General features: G+C 44.3%; 3 protein-coding genes across 11 annotated transcripts in view; all 3 read right to left on the bottom strand.

Annotated features, from left to right (window-relative positions):
* LOC311010194 (fidgetin-like) overlaps nucleotides 1–13,359 on the bottom strand; it is a 72,969-nt gene extending 59,610 nt beyond the window's left edge. The window contains exons 1-11 of one of the 3 annotated variants that reach the window (XR_014596742.1): nucleotides 12,927–13,359; nucleotides 9,783–9,912; nucleotides 9,351–9,552; nucleotides 8,970–9,234; nucleotides 8,212–8,253; nucleotides 8,053–8,129; nucleotides 7,788–7,967; nucleotides 7,536–7,635; nucleotides 4,257–5,510; nucleotides 3,948–4,034; nucleotides 2,332–2,677 (exon numbers count right to left, since the gene is read on the bottom strand). Coding sequence is in view for 2 of the 3 variants with exons in the window: in XM_084004786.1 (XP_083860912.1) it covers nucleotides 4,027–4,034; nucleotides 4,257–5,510; nucleotides 7,536–7,635; nucleotides 7,788–7,967; nucleotides 8,053–8,129; nucleotides 8,212–8,253; nucleotides 8,970–9,234; nucleotides 9,351–9,552; nucleotides 9,783–9,886 (2,232 nt within the window). In the remaining variant the exon portion in view is untranslated. Of the gene's footprint in view, nucleotides 1–2,331; nucleotides 2,678–3,316; nucleotides 4,035–4,256; nucleotides 5,511–7,535; nucleotides 7,636–7,787; nucleotides 7,968–8,052; nucleotides 8,130–8,211; nucleotides 8,254–8,969; nucleotides 9,235–9,350; nucleotides 9,553–9,782; nucleotides 9,913–12,926 lie in introns of those variants that run through there. The other 2 variants (XM_084004786.1, XM_084004780.1) reach the window with 2 other exon arrangements.
* A 1,107-nt stretch (nucleotides 13,360–14,466) lies between these two features.
* LOC311009934 (ankyrin repeat domain-containing protein SOWAHC-like) lies at nucleotides 14,467–16,993 on the bottom strand. Its single transcript, XM_084004383.1, has one exon. It carries the CDS (start codon nucleotides 16,907–16,909, stop codon nucleotides 15,236–15,238), a length of 1,674 nt encoding a protein of 557 aa, XP_083860509.1. The 5' UTR covers nucleotides 16,910–16,993; the 3' UTR covers nucleotides 14,467–15,235.
* A 543-nt stretch (nucleotides 16,994–17,536) lies between these two features.
* On the bottom strand, nucleotides 17,537–24,214 carry cep70 (centrosomal protein 70). Of its 7 annotated transcripts, XM_084004769.1 has the most exons (16): nucleotides 22,169–22,183; nucleotides 21,659–21,802; nucleotides 21,236–21,335; nucleotides 20,988–21,111; nucleotides 20,384–20,564; nucleotides 20,084–20,259; nucleotides 19,856–19,915; nucleotides 19,682–19,760; nucleotides 19,521–19,609; nucleotides 19,370–19,447; nucleotides 19,202–19,289; nucleotides 18,782–19,087; nucleotides 18,438–18,606; nucleotides 18,248–18,356; nucleotides 17,825–17,904; nucleotides 17,537–17,673 (listed from the first exon to the last, which is right to left on the bottom strand). In XM_084004769.1, exons 2-16 carry the CDS (start codon nucleotides 21,665–21,667, stop codon nucleotides 17,612–17,614), a joined length of 1,710 nt encoding a protein of 569 aa, XP_083860895.1. In that variant the 5' UTR covers nucleotides 21,668–21,802; nucleotides 22,169–22,183; the 3' UTR covers nucleotides 17,537–17,611. The 7 variants fall into 7 exon arrangements, with proteins under 7 accessions (XP_083860895.1, XP_083860897.1, XP_083860900.1 ...); XM_084004771.1 differs by lacking the exons at nucleotides 21,659–21,802; nucleotides 22,169–22,183 and adding an exon at nucleotides 23,512–24,214; XM_084004774.1 differs by having other exon boundaries at nucleotides 18,438–18,549; nucleotides 21,659–22,349.
* Nucleotides 24,215–24,304: the final 90 nt, after the last annotated feature.

A 24,304-nucleotide genomic window follows, 5' to 3' on the forward strand; every position in this document is an offset into this window, starting at 1 on the left:
GATAAGGCATGAATGAAGAAAAATGATACAGAGATATTTGCTTGTCCACTATCTATCTATCACGGAGCAACGGGGGCCGTCTCCTCCACGCTCGGCCATCAAACGCTGCTGCTGCTGCTGCTGCTTTTGTTCCTAGTTGCTTATTTTACGCAGCGCTGCCAAAACACCATGAATCAAACTGGCTTGACTTTGTTGTTTGTGTCAAAAAAAGTGTTTCACTATGTCCTGTTCACACCAGCAACGGTGGATCGTGATTTAAAAGGCATCAGCAGCAGTAGAGAGCCTTGAAATGTGATTGATTTTAACACCAGTTCTTGACATCTATTTTTTCCCTGTTGTTTGTATTTATAGCGCCTGTTTAAGTCCTTCTTCCCTCAACCAGGGGAGGAAGAAAAAAAAAAAGGCCTGCCTGTTTGGAGTTTACAGGATCAAAGAAGAGGTAAATATCATTTCCATAACATTTGAACCAGTTAACCACCAGCACAATGCAGATAAACACTACTGTAAGCGCCTGACAATGCCAATGAGGCAGGAACTCTGTGATTTGCCGCTCCGCCAAAGAGGAGGGAAGCGAGCGCAAACATGGAGGAGGTGGAGAGGTCAACTGTGCTCTCCCTGCATCACTTTCCAAGCAGCCCCTCAAGCAGTGGAGATGTTTTAGGCAACCGTACCTCACTTTGGGGAGGGGGGGGAGGAGGCGCGGGGGGGAGGCCTGATGGATGCCGTTCCCAAGGTGAATAGAAAGAATAGCATTAAGCAGCACCACACGGCCTGGGGAGAGCTACACTGCTTTGGGTGATTCATCTATTGATTGTTTCTACCCAAGCATGGAGATGCCATGTAAACACACATATATTAGTAGTCTACAATTCACATGGGCCGCCCCTGACACACATGCAGACACAGTGGATCCAGCGGAGCACGCCCCGGGCCTACTTACTGTTTTATAATCACATCCCGACTTCCACCAGCTCGTGGGCATTTCAAACCACGGGGCAGCTGCATCTGATGGATAGCTAACTAGAGATGAATGAAGAGATGAAGGAATAAATAAATGATAAATGTGTATTTACTGCTGTTTGTGTGGGCCAGCTATCGTGGTATTGATCTGAGCTGGTGGAGGGTTTTTTTTGTGCGTGTGCTTTTTTACTCACTCGGCTACAGAACGTGGGCCAAGTCATATTGTTATTCTGCGCTATAAAAAAAAATAAAAGTGTCGAATTTAAATTTTTCTCAGCCGAGGACTGATGTCCGTGTCTTTTTTGTGGAAGCGAGATGAAAAAAGAATTTGTGCATGCCGTGCGATTCATCAAGGAAGCTTTACGTTTGTCAGCTTCAAATGCAGCCCAGAAACACGGCCTTCTTCTCCCGATTCAGGGCCCAAAGTATCCCAAGAATCAATGTCACCGGGGGCGACTGGATTTGAATCAACAAGGCAACGAGCAACGCAAGCAGATCGGCAACGGGAGACGCAACAGAATACACTCTCACCTGAAATATATCATGAAAAAAAGTCAATGTGATGTCTGGCTGCATTTAAATCGGACGTTAGTTACCTCTTCTATGCTCGTTCTAGTCAAATGCAGCTGGTTGCTAGGCGACGGGAGCGGCAACAGTGACATAACAAGGAAAGACCTGTAGACCAGAACCGGAACCAGGCCGACATAGACCGCAGAGGCTGCGTCCTCCATAGAACGCTCCGTTGAATCAGGACACAGCTAGAGTCTAGAGTTACTCGGTCAGCCAAGTCTCTATTTACCCAGAATTCAAAGCAAATTAGAGTTTCTTAATATCTTTGTGCAACAGATTACTTAAGCCACGGTCAAAGTCAGTCTTTTTCAGAGCAGCTCCTGGTTTCTTAATTACTCTTTTCTGTTGAAATCAGATTTTTTGTGTCAATTTGGTCGGAAGCAGTGATCTAATGACCTTGACTGGCAAACTGTTTGTAACTGGAAAAAAAAAAATCCTGCTCATGATTAATAGATTTCAAACTCTTGCATCATTTTCTTTTCACATAATAAATACCTTGTTGCCCCAAATTATTATAAGATTTCATTGGTATGGAAATATACTACACTACACTACACCATGTATGAGCAAAGAGTTCAGAATATAGAACATTTTCTCATTATATTTTGATTTATTGTTATATTTAATGTTATTTCAAGGTGACAGGTGAATGGGAGGTAAATATGTTGCTAAAACGGATGCACAATGCAATGAATGGAGACTACATGTCCATTCATACACATTATATCTTACTATTATTGCCATGTTTGTTCAGCAATGAGTTGCACCGCGGCCTCCACATCATTTAGTTGGACACAGGGTCTGTCCATGTGACTGGCGTGTCCTCCAGGATTTTTTAACAGAACAATCAACCTCTTTTGCAGAGTTCTGGTTTCTGTGTGTGCTGATAGCGTCTTGTGTCACGTGCTGGATCATAAATGTACATGACAGGAGTAGCATTTCATGTTGTTCCGCATTAGAAACCCAGATTTCTTTTGTCCGGATAATCATGAACATGGCTGCTCAGGTTGATATTCAACCTTTCAATGCTTTAAGAAAAAAAAAAAAAAAAAAAAAAAAGGATAATGCCAGAGTTGTCACTTACGTTGGATATCATTGCTGTGGGCAGGGAAAGAGCTCCTCTCCAGCATGTTTCTTTTTCCACAGACTTTAAAAAACAAAAAACAAAAACGTTAGACATGGCTCCCTCCCTTAGGGGCGGTAATGGCATTCTCCATGACAACGGCAGTGTGACACGGCTGTGCCCTTGAGGGCCGGGCGCCCCCTCTGGGGGGGAGCGCCGTGGAAACACGACAGGGTCAACGGTCACCTCCCATCATCCACCAGCAACCCGTCCTCCTCTCTCTCTCTCTCTCTCTCCCTCTCTCTCCTCAGGTGGAGCAGGGAATGTTAAGATAGAGAAAGAAAGTCTTGAAGCAAGCCCACTCAGTCCAGGCCTGGCAAACGTGGAGCTTTAGCCACAGGCGGTTCTGGCTAGGTCTCTACCTCGCATAGCTCCTTGCTGTTCCTCCAAGGCCAGGGCTGGATCAATACGTATAGTAGTGCGGATTCTTTTGGCACCCAAGTATAGCTATGCAGTATTGCCCTGAGGTATGGGTCCGTTAAAGACATAACAGTGTGTGCATGTGAGCAAAGTGGACTGAGTTTATTCAAGAAGGTGTTGAGAAGCTTGGCATAAAACTGATTTATTTTTTTGCTGTTGGAAACGGAGGAAATTCTCATAACCCCATTAAATATTTTTATTTCTGGGAAACTCCTTGAATGCATGTGACAGAAATAGCCTTCAGAAGAAAATTAATGATAATTAAATATTATAATAATGTTACATATAAGTTCATTCACGCTCCCGAGTGATTAGAAAACAATATTTACTGTAATTTATTTTTGAAATGATACAACATTTGTGACACCATAACTCATGTATTGAAAAATACCTCACCAATGGATAGTCGGGATATTTGTTTTCTTTTTTCTTTCTTTTAGAAACAATGCTCTTCTGCCACCTGGTGGCTAAAGCAAATACAGCCTGAGACGGTTCATGAGTTTTACTGCATTCTTCACGTCTTAAAGCAGAAACCTGAGGGAGAAAACTAACTATTGTAATCAAAGTACATTGTTGAACTTAAAAAGCTCTCCCTTCAGCGTTGTGTCCACCTTGGCACACTGTCAAAGAAAATTCCAAAAGGAAGTAAAAAAAATAAAAAAAACACAAAAACAGGACATTGTCCATTCAACAGCTCTTCTCCTGTACATTTGGCTTATTTGAGAACAGAAAATGTTTGTGTTCAACACCTGAACATAAAGTCCCGACACAAAACGAGACGAGAAAGGCGTCTTGCACATAAAGAGCTTAAAAGGATGATAGAAACCGTCATAAAACTCATGCAGTTCGTCTACTCTGAAACTATTCAGCTGACCTTTTGTTTAAGTTATTTGGAGGTTGCATGCCGAGTCTTTTGCCCTCGCTCCGCTTCCTCAGACGTGTGAGGAAGTCAGTCAGGCACCTGAAACGGAGAATTCAAAACACAGACATGTTTACTATAGGCAGGAATTAAAAGACAAACAGACCTCAAATGTCCAGAAATATACTCTTCATGATGCATTCAGTGGCCGTTTGTTTCCATGCCAAGAAAACCTACTTTGCGTTCACTTTACCTTACATCTCAAATAAAAAAAGGCGTGCCGTGCAGCCGTACTCCAGACGATTAAAAAGAAGTGGTACTCACCGTATTGGTATGTGGACTTTGTCGGTGAGGGAAATGTGCTCTGTGGACTACTTGAGGGTTGAGGGACTAAAGCTCTCCCACCACTCCGGAGACGGGTCCTCTGCACGGCCAATGCCACTGCCTGTGCAAATCTGGACGGGGTGGAACTCATCTTGTCCAGAAGTTTTGGTGCAGCTGCGGACTGCTCAGGAACGGCTGAAGGGGGCTCATGAGGGTCTTCGCCGGATGCAGCAGCTGGCCCTTTGGAGGTAGGACTCTGAGGCTCAGTAGATGGCAGAGAGGAAGCTGTAGTATCGTCTCTCTCCTCCTCCATGTTTTCATCAAAGTAGACCGGTGGAGGAGGGAGAGGGAAACAGTCCTCCTCGTCTTCTCCCACTTCCTGCTCAACAGTGTATGAACCACAATGGTCCACGTCTGCAGTGTCAGACTGTCCACTGAGGCTTTGGCCCTCGGTCTGGTCCTCTGAGTTGATCTGACCATCACTGGTAGCTTCTCCATTGCTGCAGTCCGACGCCGTCCCTGGTTCCACCTCACATGTCACTTCAGGCTCTTCCGTTTGGTTTTCCACAGTGTCCCTGACCTCAGGAAGAGGGGAGTCTGGACTGTCCTGCTGGTCTAAAGAAGGAGAAGCTGGCACGTCAGAAGCCAGATTCTCCTGAGAGGAGGGACTCTGCAAAGGTGTTTCAGTCTCTGATCCATCAGGAGAACATGGACCCTCCTCAGTCTCAGTTGGATTTCTCGGAACATCAGGATAAGGGTTATCTTCTACTGTTATCTGGTCCGGGGTGAGTTCTAGATCATGGGACCTGGGTGTCTTCGAGGGAACCACTTTGAACGTGGTGGTTCCCTTCCTCTGTACCGGACCCTCCCACTCCTGCTCTGTGGGGAGTTTAGATGTTGGAACAGATTCAGGTTCTGCACCGTAAAGCCCGTTGTCTGGACCTCTCTGAGGTGCGGACGTGAAAAAGGAGCCGTTGTACAATTTTGGGAAGCTGGCAGAGTTCCTCAAACGCTTGACCAGGGTTCCTTTGGAGACAGAGGACGTCAGGACTTTGGCAAGAGCACAGCGGGCGTCGCATAAGTCTTTCCCAAACGAAGGCAGGTATGCATCAGCCATTTCATGGAGGTGAGCAAATGATGGCCGTGAGGAGGAGCGTGGATGTGGCGATGAAGAGGAGGGCAGTGACAGGTTTATGGAGTCGGACTCTTCGCTCCCTCTCAGCTCCTCGACAGTGTTCAGGGAGTCTATAGTCCCTGGAGAAACAGGAAAGGCTTAATTATTCAAATTAAAAAGTCTTAACCACAGACTAAACTTAAGGAAATGTCCCTTAAAAGAAATGACTATACTTGCAATGGACGTTCTGCACAGTAAATACCCCGAATATTGAAATATCCCAAACACATAAGGAACATAGATGAAGTAACACAGGGAATAATGAGCTCAAAAGGAAAACATTGTTTTTTTAACCTTCATCACATTTAATCAAACTTTCAAACACATTTTTAAAACAAAATAAAGTATCGTAATGAAACGTATCTATAACATAAATACACGATGGGCAGAAGAGTATAGAAATGAGCATGTAACATAAAATGTAAAATATAATGTTGACCTGGCTTCTGTTTTTGACGTTAAGGCACAGGAAGTTACAGAATTTCCACAAACAAAAGAAGTCACAAACGGATAAAAATAATTATAGGAGAAATAGAGAAATTTGGAGCGGATGTCACATTGATGTCTCATACATATATCACAAAAAAATTAGACCAGAGACGCAAAATTTGCTTTGTCCCGCCCACAAACCTACATCGTCACTGCTTACAAACAGAAACACAGCATTTAAGAGCAGCAGGCAACAGTGACAAACATCCATAGAAGCCACGAAGATAGGAAGGAGGAGGAAGAGGCCAACGCAGGAGGAGGACGGAGAGGAGGAATAGGGATGGTGGAAGGAGAGGAAAAGGAGACAGCAGCTGCAGCCCTCAATCACCCCCTTCAGGTAACACAGAGTCTGTAAGCAGGGAGGAGAAAAAGCTGGGCTTTAGGGCGGCCATCTTCAGTCTGAAAGGGTCTCCAACAAACACAACACAGAACAGTATGAAACTGCCAACGTGGGAACTTTAACGCCATGATTATTAAAGTGAAGGAGGACAGGATCAAGAATGTGGTCATCAACTCTTGTCTGGGAGTTGTTGTTTGAGCCCAACACTGATACCAACTCAGCAGTGTGTTGCACAGAAAACCCGGGAGTGAACCAAGACACTGAGAGTGCTGAGGGCGATGTATGCAGATAATTAGAACAGTGAAAGTTAAGAATTCTTTTCTTTCACTTTGCCCTTTTCCACCCGAGCGCACAATGAAGAGTTCCTCACATTAATTACAGATCTCTAATAACGTACGTCTAATAACAGAACGGTCATTGTCCATTCGAGCCGGTGAAAGCAGATCAGAAGAAAGGAGGGAGAATCCGATCCCAGGTGGCTAAAAGCATATCAGACAGACTAATACAGGGGAATGAACGCTTGGACAATAGAGGGATTTATCTTTGAACAGACTGAAGCCAGTATGTTCTATGAACAAGGCTCTCCGGGTAACTTTAATTGCCCTGAATGGGGTTAAATTGATAAAAAAAAAAGCAGCGTTTTGTGCTGGATTTAACTGCTAAATCTCCCTGTTTGATGGTATTCGTTTGACATTTTTATCTTGATTTAACTTGACCTCATGTGCCACTGGCTGAAGCCGTGAGGATTTGGCAGATACAAGAATTCACCCCGCTCTAAACCCAATTTGATTTCCAGTGAAATACTGTAAAAGGTCAATTGGGATTATTCCACCAGCACATTTCATATCGTCTGCTATTTCAATGATTTCCCCTCCATAATCACCCCTAAATGGCACAATAAACAGAACGCTTACCAGTGAGATCAACACTGTATTGAATATCATACAATAGCACTTACCCTAGTTATATTCATCTACTACATTTCTATTTACAAAAGTCCTAAGAAGTAAGTGAGAAAAAGGTTCTGGTCATCATTATTCCATGTCTCATCTCAATTCTTTTCTCTCCTTTATAATTAACAGGTCGAAAAAAAAAAAAAAATTTGAATTTGTTTAGAACTATTTAGATGAGAAATTGATCACCCCATTATTTTTTCCACACATATACCATTTTAGTGAGTTGGCAGGCATTATAATTCAAATGGATCCAGTTGGTCTTCTTTTAAAACTCAATCACTAAAGGTCAAAGGTCATCAATCACCAATCAAAGGTTTTACCTTTAACCTCCGTGTTTGCCTGCAGCTCCTGGTGAGGGCTTGCACAGGGAGGGGGTGGAGCCCTCCTCTTGGTCCTCCTTAACGTGGATTCTGCAGACCCCTACAGAGAGACAATGACATTAATTCTAGTATTGCCTTATTGTTTTAGAGACATCGACAATGGCCCATGCTTTAAATTCCCACCAGGTTTTACTGAAATGTAATGAATGGAAGAAGAAGACGAAGGTAAAACAAGAAGCACAAACAACCCACCTGTGATCCTCCAGCGTGACATGTGGCCAGGTTGTCTGGGACGCTCTGTGAAGCACCCATGGGTGGCTGAGGGGCTCGTCTCTTCTTGGCCGTATCCGTTGGCAGAGGGCTGGAAGAAGACACACCGACTCCCACTTGTTTGTTGCAACCAGGAGAAGCTGGGGCACTTCCTGCCTCTCTCTACCAAAACAAGAGATGCAAACATTTGGTCACAGGCGGAGACGGTTCCAGAAAATCTACATTCAAGTGTAGATCCTTACTGTACCATTTCAGATTTGTTCTTCCTTCTTCTGAATAAGCTGAGGATTCCTGTGATGTCCTTCTGTTTCTTCTTCGGCAGGTCTATGTAATGAGAAGAGATTCTGAGCAGCAGTGGGGTTGTAGAAATTGTGGATAATACAGGGACCGTGAATGAAAGCGTTACCTTGTAGTGGAGGTGGAGAGATGACCTCTGTTGGTGTGACAGCTGTTTCAAACAGAAAACAATGGCATTATCTGATCAGACAGCACAGTAGGAACAGAGCAGGTATACTGGATGAAATAAACATCTTCTAAACCAGAGCTCAGCCTTGTCTTACTTCTGATTTGTAAAAGGCTGCCTAAATAAATAAATAAAATAAAAAATAATCTGCTTACCATCACTGCCTGCCAAAAGTAATGTATTCATATTTACTTGCCACTAGCTTTGGCGCTTTTACTAACGCAGGGTTGTCTCCCACATCACTTTTTCCTTTCAAACACGTTTTTTTGTGTCACTTCATCCAAGTAACGTGGCAGAACATATTTTTATTTATAAATTAATACATAAAACCATTTGGCAGTACCTCCACAGCCCAGTAGGTGGAGCCCTGCAGCCCAGTGGTGTAGAATAGCTGCTCTAAACGTTATTCTAGATAAGCTATATTGACCTCAGTGAACCCATACATACAGTGCATACAGTGTTTAAATCAACAATATAAGAAGATCCCAGTCTCATTAGAGTAATAATTCTGAAGATGAGATGGAAATATTCAAAGGGGTACATCATATATTATGTCCTCTAATGACTAATTTCCACTGCATTCTTTGCTCAACTCGACTCCCTTTTGGTGCCAGGGCAGTGATGGCGGGATTCTCACCCGATCGCCGCAGCAACAGTGAGTGAGTGAGTCGAGAGATGCAGTGGATCAAGGCATCACGTACCTGCGTCAGGTGTCCCCGGTTGCCGCTGGTGCTCCCGAGCAGCCGCGTCTTTGGCAAACACTTCCCTCAGTCCGTGCTCATTTAAGGTCTTGCTGAGGTCCAGCGGCTCTTTACACTGGGAGTCTCTCAGTAAGACGGTTGTTTCTACTTGAAACTCACACTTGTCACACACCACTGGCAGCAGCATCTCAAGGGGCACTCTGGGATTCACTCGCACCACGGCCTTATGGGACTTATTGTAGTTGATCAACAGACGCACAGACGCCTGTGAAAGAAAACGTTGCACTCATCTTAAGCAGCCGCGGAATGAAACTTGAAACGGATAGATGTTGAGATTTCAGTTTACTTAATAAAAACAACTTTCTGTCTTTATGTTTTTACCTCGGGCATGTACGGCCTCCTGATCTTTTCCTCCGTCCCTTTGGGCTTCAGCACAATCTTCTCCGCTTCCAGCGAGCCAATGGGAGAGTTTGGTTTGAAGCTGATGTTGTTCTTGTTCGGTGAGAGAACTTCTACAGTGTAGTCTGACGGATTCAGATGGTAACTTGCACAGAGGGTCACCAGTAAGTCCATCACCGGCTTACTATTAAGAGCAGTGCAATCAAAGAAAACACATTAGATCTTCCAATGAAAATCTATAGTAGGCAGGTGCAAGCGAATCACACAACTAGAACTTTCCAAAGAAGAAATATATACGTTGTTAAATAAGTGAACAACGTGAACAGGGATGTGATCTCTAAGGGTTAAAAGGGCATTATTATTTCAGCTTGCCTTGAAGGTTAACATTAAGTTTAATCATGATATTAAGCCTACCTTCCATGCACTGTGGCATCCTTCTCCAGCCCTCCTGGCAGCACCACCGACAGAGAGTAGTCCCTCTCCAACGCGTTCACCTGCTCATCCATCTCAATGCACATCAAGGGGACGCTGTCAGGTAAACCTCCTGAAAGGCAAAAAGATATTTCACTCGTTAGTGTTAATGGGGGGGGGGGGAAACAGTCACCTCAATGAAGAGAGTTGAGGCTGTTCACGCCAACGTTGCAGGAGCATCATACAGCATGTGACAGTGCTGTCGTTGCCAGTGTGAAATGTCTTATAGCTGCTCCAAAACATTTCAAGAATGAGATTTGAAGGCCGGACACCCACTGTAGTGCTGCAACTAGGCATGGAAATTCCTTTTACTATTGTTTAAAGCATTATTAAAGGCAACTAGACTTGCTTTAGGTTTTGGAAGATGTTTCTCATCTCATCCAAGAGGTTTCTTCAGTTCTCACTGACTAGCGGGGAGTTCAGGTGTTTAACTTCTTGTAGGGTTAACATAGTGAGAGTCATGTGACTCCTGGACCCACCCAAGTTAAACTCATTAGCACTTTGGGGCACTATTGATTAATCAGCTCTTAGCTTTCTTGATTAATCTTCAATGTAAAGTATTTTCCTGGGACCAAGTTGACAATCAGATCATCTGTTCTGCACAACAAACCGCTGGAAACCCAAATATTTCAGCTTACAATCACAGGACATTTGTGGGAATTATTATTTGTTTATAATCACTTTTACGACTGAACAATGATGACTTTTCTACTGAACACGTACTTTATCATGTATTCTTATGCTATTGTATATTATCTATCTTAATTTAATTTTGCATTATTATCTATATTACTGTTTTATTGCACTAACAAAACTACCTTTGACATCCTTAACTTTTGCCAATGGCGTGTGCATTTGATTTGTTTCTTTATAAATAAAGTTTGATTGAACACACTTTGTTAGCCTAAGTGCTCCATCTTTTAGCTACAAATAAGCACAGACCCTTAATTAAATACATCTTCGACGTTGTAGTCTGACGTTGGCTACGTAATGCGTCCATTCACGTTTAAAACGGATGAATTTGCGTCAAATATCACCGGTTACCTGTAAATCCTCGAGCTTTAAAAGGGAAACATGAACGTCCAAATCCGCCAACGGAACTATTTCCACAAGAAAACCGTTAATGTCGACGTTTACCGTGTCTTTCCTTCAACTTCCAACGGTCGCTGACGTTTAAATGAAGTAGAGAGAGACACTCCTCAGCGCTGAACTCCTAAATGTAACGTCTCCCCGTCTTCACCTTTGACCTCTTGTGCTTCACTGTCATCACACAGCAGCGAGCCTCCCGAAACGGTTCGATTAGCGCTAACGCCCTACGTGTATTTTTAAGCTAGGAGTTCACCGGAGCGTGTCAACCACACAGCCGTGTGTCCGTTCATCAACACGCGCGTGCCACTGTTCCCTACGCGCGCGCGCGCGGGGGCACTGGCACGCGCTCATGAAAGGAGGTGGCTGAGAAAAACCAACACACACTAACGTACAGATAAAATAAAGTGGTTTAATTATACTTACAACGAAAGTATTTTATTAAACTGCATGTAGGTTTCCATGTAATTTTATAAAATAAATTAAAATTAGTCAGAATTGTTTCAAACTTCCACATAAACCTTGTATTTTGTCAAATGTTACACATACATTTAAAGGAACATACCAGTCTATTCATCTTCATTAGCAGAGATTTCCCTAAATAAATACAATAATGTATTTATCGATCTAGAACTCGGCCTACCTGTTTTAATCGCCTTTCACTGCCATTCATGATGAAAAGGTGTGTAAAAACACTCCACCAGACTGTTACGTCTCTAGGTTAACGTAATTCAACCTTACCTAACATCACAGTTATTTATTTTTATCATAATTTACTGTATTACTCTAATAAAATACGTTTAAATTCGCGCCTTGATATCAAATCACGTCTGCGATCGAAGCTACTAGAAGCAGGTTCTGGGTGCACTTGTTGTAAATGTCCCACTGCTTCCGGTTTACGTAAGTGGCCCGGGTGGAGCTAGCCGGTCATAATCAAGTTCAAGAGAGTCTCATTTCGGCGTACGCCGACCTAATTAGCAAGCACACTTTGTCGGCACAATGACCACATGTTCCCTTGGCTGCATCCCATTGGTTAAAAGTTCTCTGGCGTCTCTGATTGGACTTTCTAACCAGGAAGCGGAGATAAACAAGCTTGTATGATAAATCGCGCAACGTTGTACATAAAATACTGGTCAGAGAACAACTTCGCAACATGTCCCAGTATGAATATGAGGAAGTACGTACTGGGAGAAGTTGAAAATCATTATTTTATGGCGCCATGTTAGTACAAGCCATGTTAGACTCGCCATGTTAGTACAAGCCAAGAATACGCATTAGCCCGAGGTGTACACTTCAGCCAATCGTTGGACTCCTTTATAATTTGGTTCCGCCCTCTGAGCTGTCAATCACAGCAAAGCCAAGGCAGCCGTTGGGCGGAATGTTATTATTACGCCTGGAAAAATAGTTCCTGAAAAGAACTGAATTTCTAACTAGAATTTGAATTAGAAGGAGGATTTTAACGCCAAGGTGAGTTTTTATTAACCTTAACAAACATTATTAGGCACATTCTGTAACATTTATTAAATATGGACAAAATGTAAACAGACAAATTATCTAAAAAAAAAACCAATTTTGGTAAAAACGGTAGAGGTTCGTTTGTGGCCGGTCACTTGACTTGTTTATACTGAGTTAATAGACGCATATTTACGTTATGTTGATATAAATAATTTGATTTTAAAGTAAAATATTGTTTCATGATTATGAGGGCCAATACTCTTTTTTTCTGTGGTTGTATGTTAATTTAACAAATGTTAACATGTTTTCTATTAATCTATTCGATCAACAGGACAATGACACACTAAAAAGCCATCTTTAGCCACAAACAATGTAGTCCATGCGTTGAAGATCCATGCAGTCAAGTTGTTGAGGCAGTAATGCCGAGTTCCAAATAAGCTTACACTCGTTTGTCCGCTAAGAGGGATTAGTATATTTAAAAGGCTGCATCTCTCCACACTTCCACATTCAGAAACACCTCGTTCACCCACAGCATTTCCCACTTACCCGTGTCCACAGATTCTTCCCATTCTCTTTCAGCGTTCTCGTCTGTATTATGAAGTGGAAGGAGGAGGACGGTTGAGCGAGAGAGAGGGTTCTTCTCCAGTGTAATCCCTGTTTAGCAGACACCTACAGGCCCTGCCCAAGTCATGTGACATCCCTCTGCATGTCTGTGTTGGTGTGCTGAGTGAATGCTCTGTGGCAGGTGGTGCTGCTGGTGGTAAAATAGTGCCACACTCAATCTGTAGCAAGGCCTCTAATCCACGTGATCCTCACTATCCAGCATTGTTGATCAGCTCTACTATAGTCTGGCACCCCGTATGGCGCACAAGACTCAAGAGCTCCATCGGAGAAATCACGCTCTCCTGCTACTTCTCAGCTCTCTCGATCACTATTCCTCTTTCCAGCCGTCCTCTCGGGGCGGTTAAGGTCTCCTGGGAAACGTAGTAAACCACTTGTTGAGAAGAGGCAAGTTGAAGGAGCATTGAGACCAAAATAACTCCTGGAGTGCATTAAATAGTGCAGTGATATAAATGTACAGCCCAGTAGAAGCAGAGTATTCTCTCTTTATTAATCATGTTAAAATCATAATTGGTCCAATTACCTGCATGTGATCTGCCATCAGGGGGTTTTAAATGTTGAATTCACAACTAGAATGTGTGTGTTGTGCCAGTAGAAATCCAGAACGCAGGTTGTTCTTCATGTGCAGGTGTTTGTTAAACAGGTAACAGGGGAACGTGGAGGCAATTAAGAGACTTGGGATGCACCCCTACATTCGGGTGATTACACACTGAAGAAAACATACTTAATAATATGATACTCCCCTTCTGCCAATAGATAAATGCTATGCACTGTACCTTTAATCAGTGATTAGTCAGAGATCATGTATATCCCCCTGATGAATCAGAGCAGAATGCATTAACACCATGCAAAAGCTCCAGATTCATCTACATACAGTTAAGTGAGCAGCAGCCGGAGGTTAAGTGGGAGCCTGAATGAAAACAAGCACAGGTAACACAAGTTCACACCATCTGTAATCTTGTAATCTCATCGTCAGGTCTGCCAGTGAACGCATCACAGCGTTGATGAACTTCTGATGGCTGACGGAGAAACAGGAAGTGAGTCACACCATCCAGTCTGTCACTCATCATGTTGTAAAACGGGTGAGGGAGTGCTTCTATAGCATGATGTCCATTTTCGTGCGGTGGCGTGACACGAGCCATCTTTATTTTTCCTGTCAAAGGAAACCAGAATGGCAACAATATGAATTCCTTTCCCCGTGTTATCCTCCACTCAACATTCAGTGTTAACATCCACGTGCTATTCTTGAATGGATTCGTGTAAACTCAGGAAGACCTACTGCTCCATCTGTGCTGTTTCCAGTCTGAGGGCTGGATTACAGCGTCCACTGCCAAAATGGAAGCCTCGGTTTTGGTTTGTTTCATTTTTTAAATTAACTTTTATTGTGGACATTTCCAGTTTTCAAAAAGGAAATCCAGACCGCAGGTTGTTATTGTATCGCATGTAACAGACTACAGAGAGAAAACATGGTTATAACTGTCAGTATTTAATAGGATTTGTACAGTGAACATGTGTTCAGACACAAACTCTGTCAAAAGTCTCTCCAGCTGTGAGATCCGGCCAGCAGCTGATCCAGCTGTGATCACGTGACAGAGGAAAGGACGTCACATGACTTTTCCTCTCCCCTGCATGGTTTCCTTGCGTCCCCCGGTGAGGGAAACGTGGATGCAATCACACCTCCTTGTAAACATCGTTTTACTCTATGCTTCTACTAACAGGTATGATAGAGTAATTATAGAATGATTATTAACCTAGTTAGATTCCATACATTTTGTATTTTTAATTATATGCGATTTGCCTTATGCATAGAATTATGCAAAGTGATTCATCTACATACAGTTAAGTGAGCAGACTATAAACAAGAACAGGTAACAGACGTTCACACCTTCTGAGTAAACACTATATTTCAACAGGTGTGAATACAAGAATGAAGCAAAATTTGCATAGTTGCCGATATATGTGCCTTAAACTTGTATTCTCTCCACTGGCCATCAGGGGGCGACTCCTTGTTGCAAAAAGAAGTCTGATTGCATGGAAGTCTATGAGATAGTGATCCTACTTTTCACCAGATTTATTATCTCAGTAAACATTGTAAACATGAGTTTATGGTCTCATAGTTTCAAGTCTTCTTCGATGTTCATTTGGTGAATTATGGTCCATCTAGAGTCCAACAGACCAGAAAGCAGGGGGTGCTTTAGGGCAGGCCTTGTGTTTGATCCTAGTCAGCAATGATCTCACCCAAAGAAATGTGTCTTGGGTCTGGATCTGAAGGAACCCGTCGTAGAACCCTCCTGCTCGTCGGTGTCGTGGAACGTCGTGCTGTGGACGATCTGCGACGCTCTTACCCGGAGCCTCTGCAGTTTGGGCTTCATCCTGCTGAGTGACGACTTCCTCCTGAGGATTTTCTTGCTGGGGCCAACCTCCCCGTCCACAGAGTCCTCGTGGAGTCTGAGGGGTTTCAGGTTGGACTGGAGAACCTTGGAGAACCTCCAGCTGCCTCCGCCCGTCTGTTCTGCGTTCTTGGAGTCCAAATGCTCGTACGCTCCGATTATGTCCTGTATGTCCACGCTGGTGTTGTCGGTGAGGTACTGGCAGGCCTTCCTCCCGCTGTAGTCTCGGATGTCCACGTCGGCGTTGTAGGCCCCCACCAAGAGCTTCACCACCTCCATGTGGTTGTGCATGGCAGCGACGTGCAGCGGCGTGTAGCCCGTGTTGGATCGGACATCCACGCTGATGGGAACGTCGTGCTGTTTGGCGAAGTTGATCATCAGCGCCATCAGCTCGGGCTTGCCTTGCTTGGCCGCCCAGTGCAGGCCGGTGAAGCCGGTGACGAAGTCCTTCCTGAGGACCAGGCTGGGCTCTTCGGCGAGGAGGTGGCGCAAGCTGCCCCACTCGCCGTCCGAGGCGCACATCATCCACTCGTGCTCCAGCGGGTCCAGGGTCACCAAGGTCCGCTCGTCGTCCGGGTTGGAGGAGACCATGGAGGCCGAGTCGCTGTCGTTCCTGGAGGACAGGTGAACTGAGCCGCGCTGCACCAAGCTGCGCCTCACCTGGGAGGAGCTGCTCATCATGGCCTCGATGAAGAGTCTGCGGCTGGCTGTAGGGCTGCCATTCAAACTGTGCAAGTCCAACTGGCCTTCATCCTCCCAGTCGTCCGACTCCAGCTGTCTGGACACAAAACTGGATGCTTTTGAGTCACGCTGCCTCATCACCACATGACTCTCAACTATGTCTCCGGGATCCAGTCCCGCTGTACCTGTGTCTACCTGTCTGGTAGTACCAGTTTGTGCAGGCCCCGGCAGGGCGAACATAGATTCCTCCGCAGGAAGAGGAGAAGCTTGGATCACTGCTATCTCAGGTATGCCAACACCTGGAGGACCAATCCCCTTCTCGGACAACCTCTTCTCTCTTTTGAAGCTTTCTCTGTTTCCCATCTCGCCCGAGCAGCTGGTCTCCTCAACGACACAAACAAACTCGCTCCGCTCGCCGTTGTTGTCCGGGGAAATGGTTGCATTTACACACGGAACTCCCACCTGACTGTCACTTCCGTCACCTGAGCCAGGTAACGCCTCGCGCCCCGAGGCACGTGACTCCTCTGCGCCATGACCTGCAACCTGCCGGCTGTCCGACACTGCAGGACAGCGGCTCGCGGACCCCGTCCCGTCGAGCGGCTCCTTCTCTGCCCAGCGGAACTTTTTCTTCAGGCAGACATATTTAACTTCACTCTCAGCTTTCACGAACGCGATGTTGTCCACGTAGTTTTTAAAAGTCTTGCGGGCGGCGGTTCTCTTCCCCGGCTCCTCCGGGAACGAGGCCTTAAAATGCTCAATTAAATCCGTGTGTTTCACTTTTCCCCCGTTCGCCTTCAGAAAGTCCAGAATCGCCTCTTGAGTGAACTCGGCGGCCATCGTCAAAAAAACTAGTTTTAATACTCAGAAAGAAGCAAAGCCACATGAAAACATCCTCCCCGATACATCCAGTGATCCTCCAGCACAGAAAACACAACGTAGAGCCGTTTTAGACTCACAGTGAGGCCGACCGCGAGGCAGAACTTCTCCCTGCGTTGTATTTCTAGCTGTCAGGCGTTCTTCGCCTCCTAGCAACCGAGGGAGGACCGTACCATGTAGTGTGTAGGGGGGGTTGAACAGTTAAAACCAGTTAAAACATAACTCGTGTTGCTATAAAACGCCTACATATATTTATAATATGTACACTGTATAATTTGAGATGAGAACACATTATTATATTCTTACTTTATTTGGGTTTCTCCCTTCTGAATTAAGTGGATGGATTTAACCGGCTTTGCCTTGACCCCGCCGGTTTGTGAATAGTGGGAGTTGCTACTTGAAGAAAAGTGTACGTGTATATAATATGAATTACTATTTATTTTGAATTCGTGTTCTATCTGTATGTATTATCATTATTGGATTTATTTATTTAATTCAGTATTTTAATGGAAAAAACACAAAAACAGGTGTTTATGGTAAGAGGGATAAATAACTTAGGAAGCACTAAATATTCAGTTTTTCTTTTTATTTAAAACAAAAATCACAGTTCATCATCATTACATTGAATAAAAACACAAAACTCAGTTCAGCGAAAGCAGCACGTCATTGTGCTGTTTGTTTCAAAGACTTCAGAGCTGGAAGGATTTCGTCCAGGTGACTCACTCCTGAAACACACACACACACACACACACACACACACACCAGTTTAATTGTATTTTGCATTACATTATGGCTGACATATTTACTCTCCATATATGTTTAATATGTATATGTTTGTGCCTGCAAACCTTGCAGCGTTTGTCTTTACATATTTACCCAGAGTCTGTAAAATATCCATGACGAGGGTGTGGAAGGCAGGGAAGAACTCCTCGTGCTGCTTCACTTTGATGACGATGCTGAAAAAACCAAAGCAGTTTGGATTGTTGGAACCCGGCAGAAAACTGGCCATGAAGGAGACCTTTTGTGCTCCGTTTTAATCTCCAGATTTTGGCCGTGCTTTGCTCTAATTCCTGGGAGTGCCTCCCTCTATTTCGTGGGCTGCCTCCCTGTACTTTGTGGGCTTGTGTCACGCTACTTCTTGGGACCGCCTCCCTCGACTTCATGGGTGTGCGTGCATGTATTTATTTCCATAGGAAATACTTTTCACTTATTTTTGGTTATATTATGTTTTACATCCGACTGTAACGTTATATATAACAAATAAAATCAGGTCCCCTTTGAGCTGAAGGTGATATATACCTGTCAATATCAGCATCTCCCAGCAGATTATGGAGTCCAGCAGTGTTCTGAGTGGAGGAAACCAGTCTGGCCACCTGGTTCACCACGTCTGAAGGAGTAGCCCTGCAGTCTGATGCAAAACCACCATCATCACCTGAACGTGTTTAGCCCACCTTCATTGAACTCCCATTGAATTGTAGCTGGAGGTTACCTAGCTCCAGGACATCTCGGAGGTTCCTCATGGTGGTCATCATCTCTCCCAGCCGAGTGTAGACCTCGTTCATGCGTGGGTACACTCCACTGAGGGACGTCACGTCAAACAGCTTCTGGAAGTGGGACACCATGGAGCCCAGAGTGAATTTAGTGGGACTCCTGAGCACCTAGAAGGACAAACAAGACTGTCTTAAAAGGTCTGCTGTGTAGGATTTAGGTGGAACCAACTGAATGCAACCAGCTAGGTGGCCGTTAAAGACATGTAATAACACTGGTATGGTCCTTTAAATGAGTAGACTTCACTGTCCTGAATAAACACTAGCAGGTAGTACAGTATTCTACCTTCTCATTATCAGCTGAGGTGTTTTCCAGCATGGCGTCCACCAGAAACATCATGTCCTCCACCTTCACTGCTTCTGCAGCATCACGGCCTCCGTCAGACGGTTGCCATGGTACCAGTCTGTCAGTCAGCTTATTTAAACCCGTTTGCAGATCCTTCAGCAGGTGGAGCTGCTGGGCCCAGACCTCCAGTGTGGGGAGGAAAGCCTGAAACTCGGCCGGCTCCAAACCGACAGAGGAGGGTTTCTGTTTGTGCAGACGTAACGGAGCGCTGGGATTGGTCAGAATGGCACTGATCCGACTCAGCAGCTGGAAGCCAGGGAAAGAAACCTCAGCCACTTGTTTGTTATGTTAAGTTAACGGAATTTTCTAAAAAAAGACACTGAAGTATTTAGACGATGAGGAACCAAACAATATGCTTACGTGGTGATAGTGGGCACACAAACTGGCCTGCCTGGCTGGGTCATCGATGTTCTCACTCATCTCAGTTGTGTTGTATTCTTCAGGCAATCTGCAAAGACGAAAAACAATATATACATCAGCAAGTACCAACCATTTCAAACAATAAAGAAGGGGGTGAGCCAGTCCTACCGGGTGCTGTTGTGCTTGTTTGACGCCTCCAAGCGGCGGAGTTTGTGCTTGTAGTACTTGACTTCTTTGAGTGACGGCCTGCACAGAGAACACAGTCAGTGTGAGCACTGGTATGACACATGCAGTTGTCTGAGGTTGGACGAACACACACCTCTTCCCCAACTCTTGCTTCAGGCTCTCAACGTCCCTCTTTAGCTCTTCTATTTCAGCCTGGCTTGCCTTCTGCTGTTCCTGGTACGCCTTGGGAGAAATGTATTAGCTTTGCCTTTAGAAAAAAAACATCTGAAAATGAATAAATGTTTGTCAGGTTACCTTGAGAATGGTTTTGAAAGATGGAGTAACCGACTTGATTCCTGCCTGAGGAGAGCCTTCAGGTTCTCCTTTGACAGATCTGAGGTGAAAGTTAACAGCTGAGTTCAAGCAGCGGAAAACAGTTCCTACCAGGACCCGGGATTAACTGCAATGTTTTCTTTTGAAACATGTTACCTCAGCTCATCCAGCAGCCGAGTCATTTTGGTCTCATAGAAGTCAATCACATCCAACACCCTGCAGGGAAAGAAGCAGGAGAAGTGAAGCAACTCATCACATTCAGCATTTTCTGTTTAAAGACGCAGTTATATGTGTGTATTTAGTGCAACTAGCTAACATGTGTAAAAGGGTCTATATTACAAAAAAAATACCAGTACAGAAGATGACTATTAATGGTTAACTCACTGCTGCTCTGCTGGGGAGTTCTGCTGGCTGACTTTGCTGCAGATGTGCTGGAAGGTCTGACTCTGTTGAGCCAGCCGTTGCTCCTCTTCTTTGATGGTGAAATACAGTTTCTTCTGTAGTTGAGCTGCTTCCTCCTTCTGTTTGGACAGCTTCTGCTCCAGGACCCGACACCGTTTCTAGACAGATGAAAGAAAAAGATCTTTACCTCACTTGGAAGATCATATTTTCAGTTTTCGAAGAAATCCACATGAGCCCCACATTTATAAATGATTATAATGATGTAAATGTGCTTTGATGTACCTCTGCTTCCTGTTTTTCCTGCTGCAGTTGCTGTGTGTGGCTATGCTGTTGGACGGCCTTGCCGAGGCAGCGGTCCTCCAGATCCTGGACTCTGGTCCTCACCACGTCCAGCAGCCCCTCCAGCTCTGTGGCCCTCTGAGACTGCTGAGCCGCCCGACTCGTGTGCCCATGGACCTCCTCTCTGCAGACACACAGAAACTATTCACTATTTCATTCTATTTCTTTCTCCTTGAAACGATGTCGGGGTTTATTTCAGCCATGATGATGGAACCTGAGGGCGATCAGCTGATATTCATAAGCTGCACCTTTAAACCTGATCAGAATGCAGAAATAAACCATAGGACAGGTGCATCTCTACGACGCTCATCTGATGCTGATGAGATGATAAGAGATTAGATGACAGGAGGACAGGTGGTCGACAGGCAATGCATATACATTATTAAGTAGACCACAGTAATGTATACTGCAGGCACGTATACACTGCAAAAGACCCCCACTGTTTCACTTCAATTTGGAACGTTCCATGCATTCCAGGAGGCTACTACTGCTACTTTTTTCATACATTATGGAGATTGAAGAAGTTGTGGTTCTGTGCTTGACTTACTTGAGCTGGTTGTTGGACTTGACGAGCTCCTGGATCAGGGCCTGTCGCCTCTCTGAGTCAGTGAGCATCGTCCTCAAGGTCGTCCTGATCTCACCACACGACCTCTTGTCCAGCACAATCAACTCTAAGGACACACGGGAGAGGCAAGGCTCAGACTGTCCATTCCCAACGCTTCTCACCAAACACCAAATGCAAGCAATAATAGCTGAATAATTAAATCCAACATCATCAATACAACTAAAACATACCTGAAATATTCTTATTCTCTACAGGATCTGCAAAATGCACAGGCTTGAAACCATGATGCTGCAGGAGTTTGTTCATGTCATCCCATTCTGCCTGCTCCTGCTGCAACACAGACAAGCAATGAGGCAACAAACAGCACACAGCAACGTGAAGAAATCCCTCCGAGCTCTACCTGGAACTGCCCACACGTCCACAGGAAAACAAACTTCTCATTTCTTGATTGTAAAAAGGGCTGGGCTGCCCTGCCGTCCATGTCCACTCCTAACAGTCCTCCACTGCAGAACTGACTGACTTTATCCTGTCAATAACCGACCCGAGATCAGGTTTCTGCCACTCCTACCCATCCACAGTGGATGAAAGGCGACCCACCCGTCCACACATCTACAACCTGTGATGATCATGTTATTACGCTAATGTTCACTCACCTGCTCCATCGGGTCACCTCGGAGCTGCAGACCGAACCGTAACCGTCAGAGTCCAGAGAATATCCTGCTTAAACGCGACGACTCGATCACACGCCGAACTCCAATTAAACAATCAGGCGATTTAAAGATGGTAACAACACACACCTACAAATTAGTAACGGCTACCATTTAGTTATTGTTCTGATATATTCGGCATACGAGTGAGATTTCTACCTCATTAAAATACATCTTTTAATGAAGTTCGTCACCGAATTCAACAGAATAAAGTAGATTTCAGTTTCACCAAAAATGGTCTATTAATATAAGTCGATAAACTAACGTTACGTTACTTCTATATATCGGTAACTGATTCAGTTGTAACGTAACCGTAGGTAACGATAGTAGTTTAGTTAGCTCGGATAGCTTCTGTAGCTAACAACGTAAGGTTACCACCGTGTATTATCTTTTAGTTTGTTATTGTTAGCGGACTTTAAACGTGAAAGACACGCCATTAATTGCGTGATAAGTTACCAGTTGTTGGTGTTGCCGTTACCAGATACCCAGGTTATCAATACTTCAGCAGTTGGTATCGAGTAACTTGCGTTACGATTTACTCAACCAGCGTTGCCAGATCAGATTCCTGTTTCCAGCAAAATATTTTTTTTATGTAAACTAAGTTTGCTGAACTGTCGTGTATTTTCACCATAAAACGATAGCTTGTTTGATAATATTGCTTTCAAAATATTTTCAAAAGCAGCATAAATGTCATAACCAGTCAAACTTAATCAAAGGTAATACGGGAATAGTCAAATCTGGCAACACCGTCCTCAACGTCTTTCAAAACAAGAGCGAAACCAATTGGATGCGTCTGTTTCACCAATCGGCGTTAAGTCCCGCCCACCATCCTGCCATACTGCGCTGTGATTGGAAGGAGTATCTTCTTCTTTGGTAGTTTCTTCTGCTTCTTCTTCTTCTTTTCTGTATGACCAAATATTGGACGTTCTTCCTTAAATTTGCACTAGCGCCATCTTGTGGAGTTGGAAAACTACTGCAGTCTGATGGATGCTTTCACTATGATGTGGAGTGTGCGTTCTTCACCTTGTCCTTGCTTGTCTCCCCTTCTTTATTTTGAATGGGTTTCCTATGTCTTCCTCTCATGTACATTTGATAATATTTATACACGTATCCTCCACATTTCTAATATCCTCTCTCCACGTCTCGGAAAGAAATAGACTTCCATAAAACGCTCTTAAGTTATGTTTATGTTGCACGCAGAAATGTATTCATGGGAGACGAATTCATGCAATACTCCACTGATCCACCAGGTGGCAACACAACATCAAAACAAACCGATGGAGCGTTGCGACTAAACCCAGCCCTTAGCAACCACGTAGCTCCACATCGACAACGTAAAGCGGACAAACCGTCGCAAACACACCGAGTGTTATAAATAACATTACAAGCCACATATTCACGCGATTAATTCCCTTTTTCACAACAAAATACACAAAGCAACCATACAAAAAACAAACTGAAGTTTAATACTGAACAATAATGTTCACTTGGTTGGGAGTATTTCTGTGTCAATTGCTGCAGCGGATTATGTATCCGGTTCCCCTATTAAAGTAAAGCACGTGTTAAGTATTGCCATTTAAGTGTAGTTATCCATGGCATTACCAACTCCACAAAATGCAATCTTTGCTAACAATTTAACATGAATGACACTAATTTCAAGACTAATAATAACATCTACCATTACACATATAATGAATATTTTTCTCGTCTTTAACTCAAGTGAAAAGCATGACATTAGACATTAAACAAAAACAAAATGTCATCAATATATTAAGTTAGTTTTATCAGTAATTTCCAACCTTGTATTTTCAGGGTGCTCCGTCTTATTTTGAAATAAATCAAAACGTATTCCGCCCGGAAGTTAGCCGTTTTGTACGCTAGCTCGCTTTGTCGGCAACTTGACACATTTACAACAACTCCGGAGACGGCGTCAGTGACAGTTGGTCCTTTCGTTACACAGGTGAGTGGTCGTCAGCTTCTCGACGGGTTTTAATACCCTTTTTTTTTAATTATCAGGCATTCATATTCCTGTTTTGAATTAAACATGTTAGCCGAGCGGGGAGGACGAGGCATTTCTGTCACATGAGCAGGAGGAGGAGGAGGAGGAGGAGGAGAAAGGGAGGCGTTTAAAAAAAATAGAAATAGGCTTTTTTGACAGCTAGCTTTTAGCTAACGTTAGCACGGTCAGGTAAGGTCGACGGAGGCAGCGACGTCCGCCGCGGATAAGCGAGGGCTGTGGATAACCGAGCTAGTGTGCGTGTAGGTCACAGCGCGCGGCAGAAACGGACGTTAACGGCGTGTAACGTCAGTCGGAGCAGCATCGCCTCGGTCCGTCAGCAGGGCAGCTCAAAGTGCACCGGGAGTAACGCTACTGGACGTGTTGTTGTGGTTGCAGCTAGCGGTTAGTACGCTCCACTTTTTAGCATGGAAAAGCAAACATCCGTCTCCGCGATGAGTAATCTGTGTTGTCACTGATACGCTGCTGGGAATAACCTCCGAGAAGAGCCGAAGAGCAGGCCCAGCTGCGCCGAGTCCTCTCCGGGACGACACAGGAATAACTCCTGGAAAGTTTTTTTTTTTTTTTCAACCATT

Source organism: Eutrigla gurnardus, assembly GCF_963514095.1.
Source record: "Eutrigla gurnardus genome assembly, chromosome: 24".
NCBI lineage: Eukaryota > Metazoa > Chordata > Actinopteri > Perciformes > Triglidae > Eutrigla > Eutrigla gurnardus.

Bases quoted from the DNA above. Each gene is read 5' to 3' on its own strand.
- LOC311009934 (XM_084004383.1), bottom strand. From the start codon at position 16,909: ATGGCCGCCGAGTTCACTCAAGAGGCGATTCTGGACTTTCTGAAGGCG.
- cep70 (XM_084004768.1), bottom strand. The intron at 20,260-20,383 runs GTACATCAAAGC...TCATCTGTCTAG, and splicing joins AGGAAAAACAGGAAGCAGAG to AAACGGTGTCGGGTCCTGGA. The intron at 19,610-19,681 runs GTAACCTGACAA...ATTTCTCCCAAG, and splicing joins CTTTCAAAACCATTCTCAAG to GCGTACCAGGAACAGCAGAA.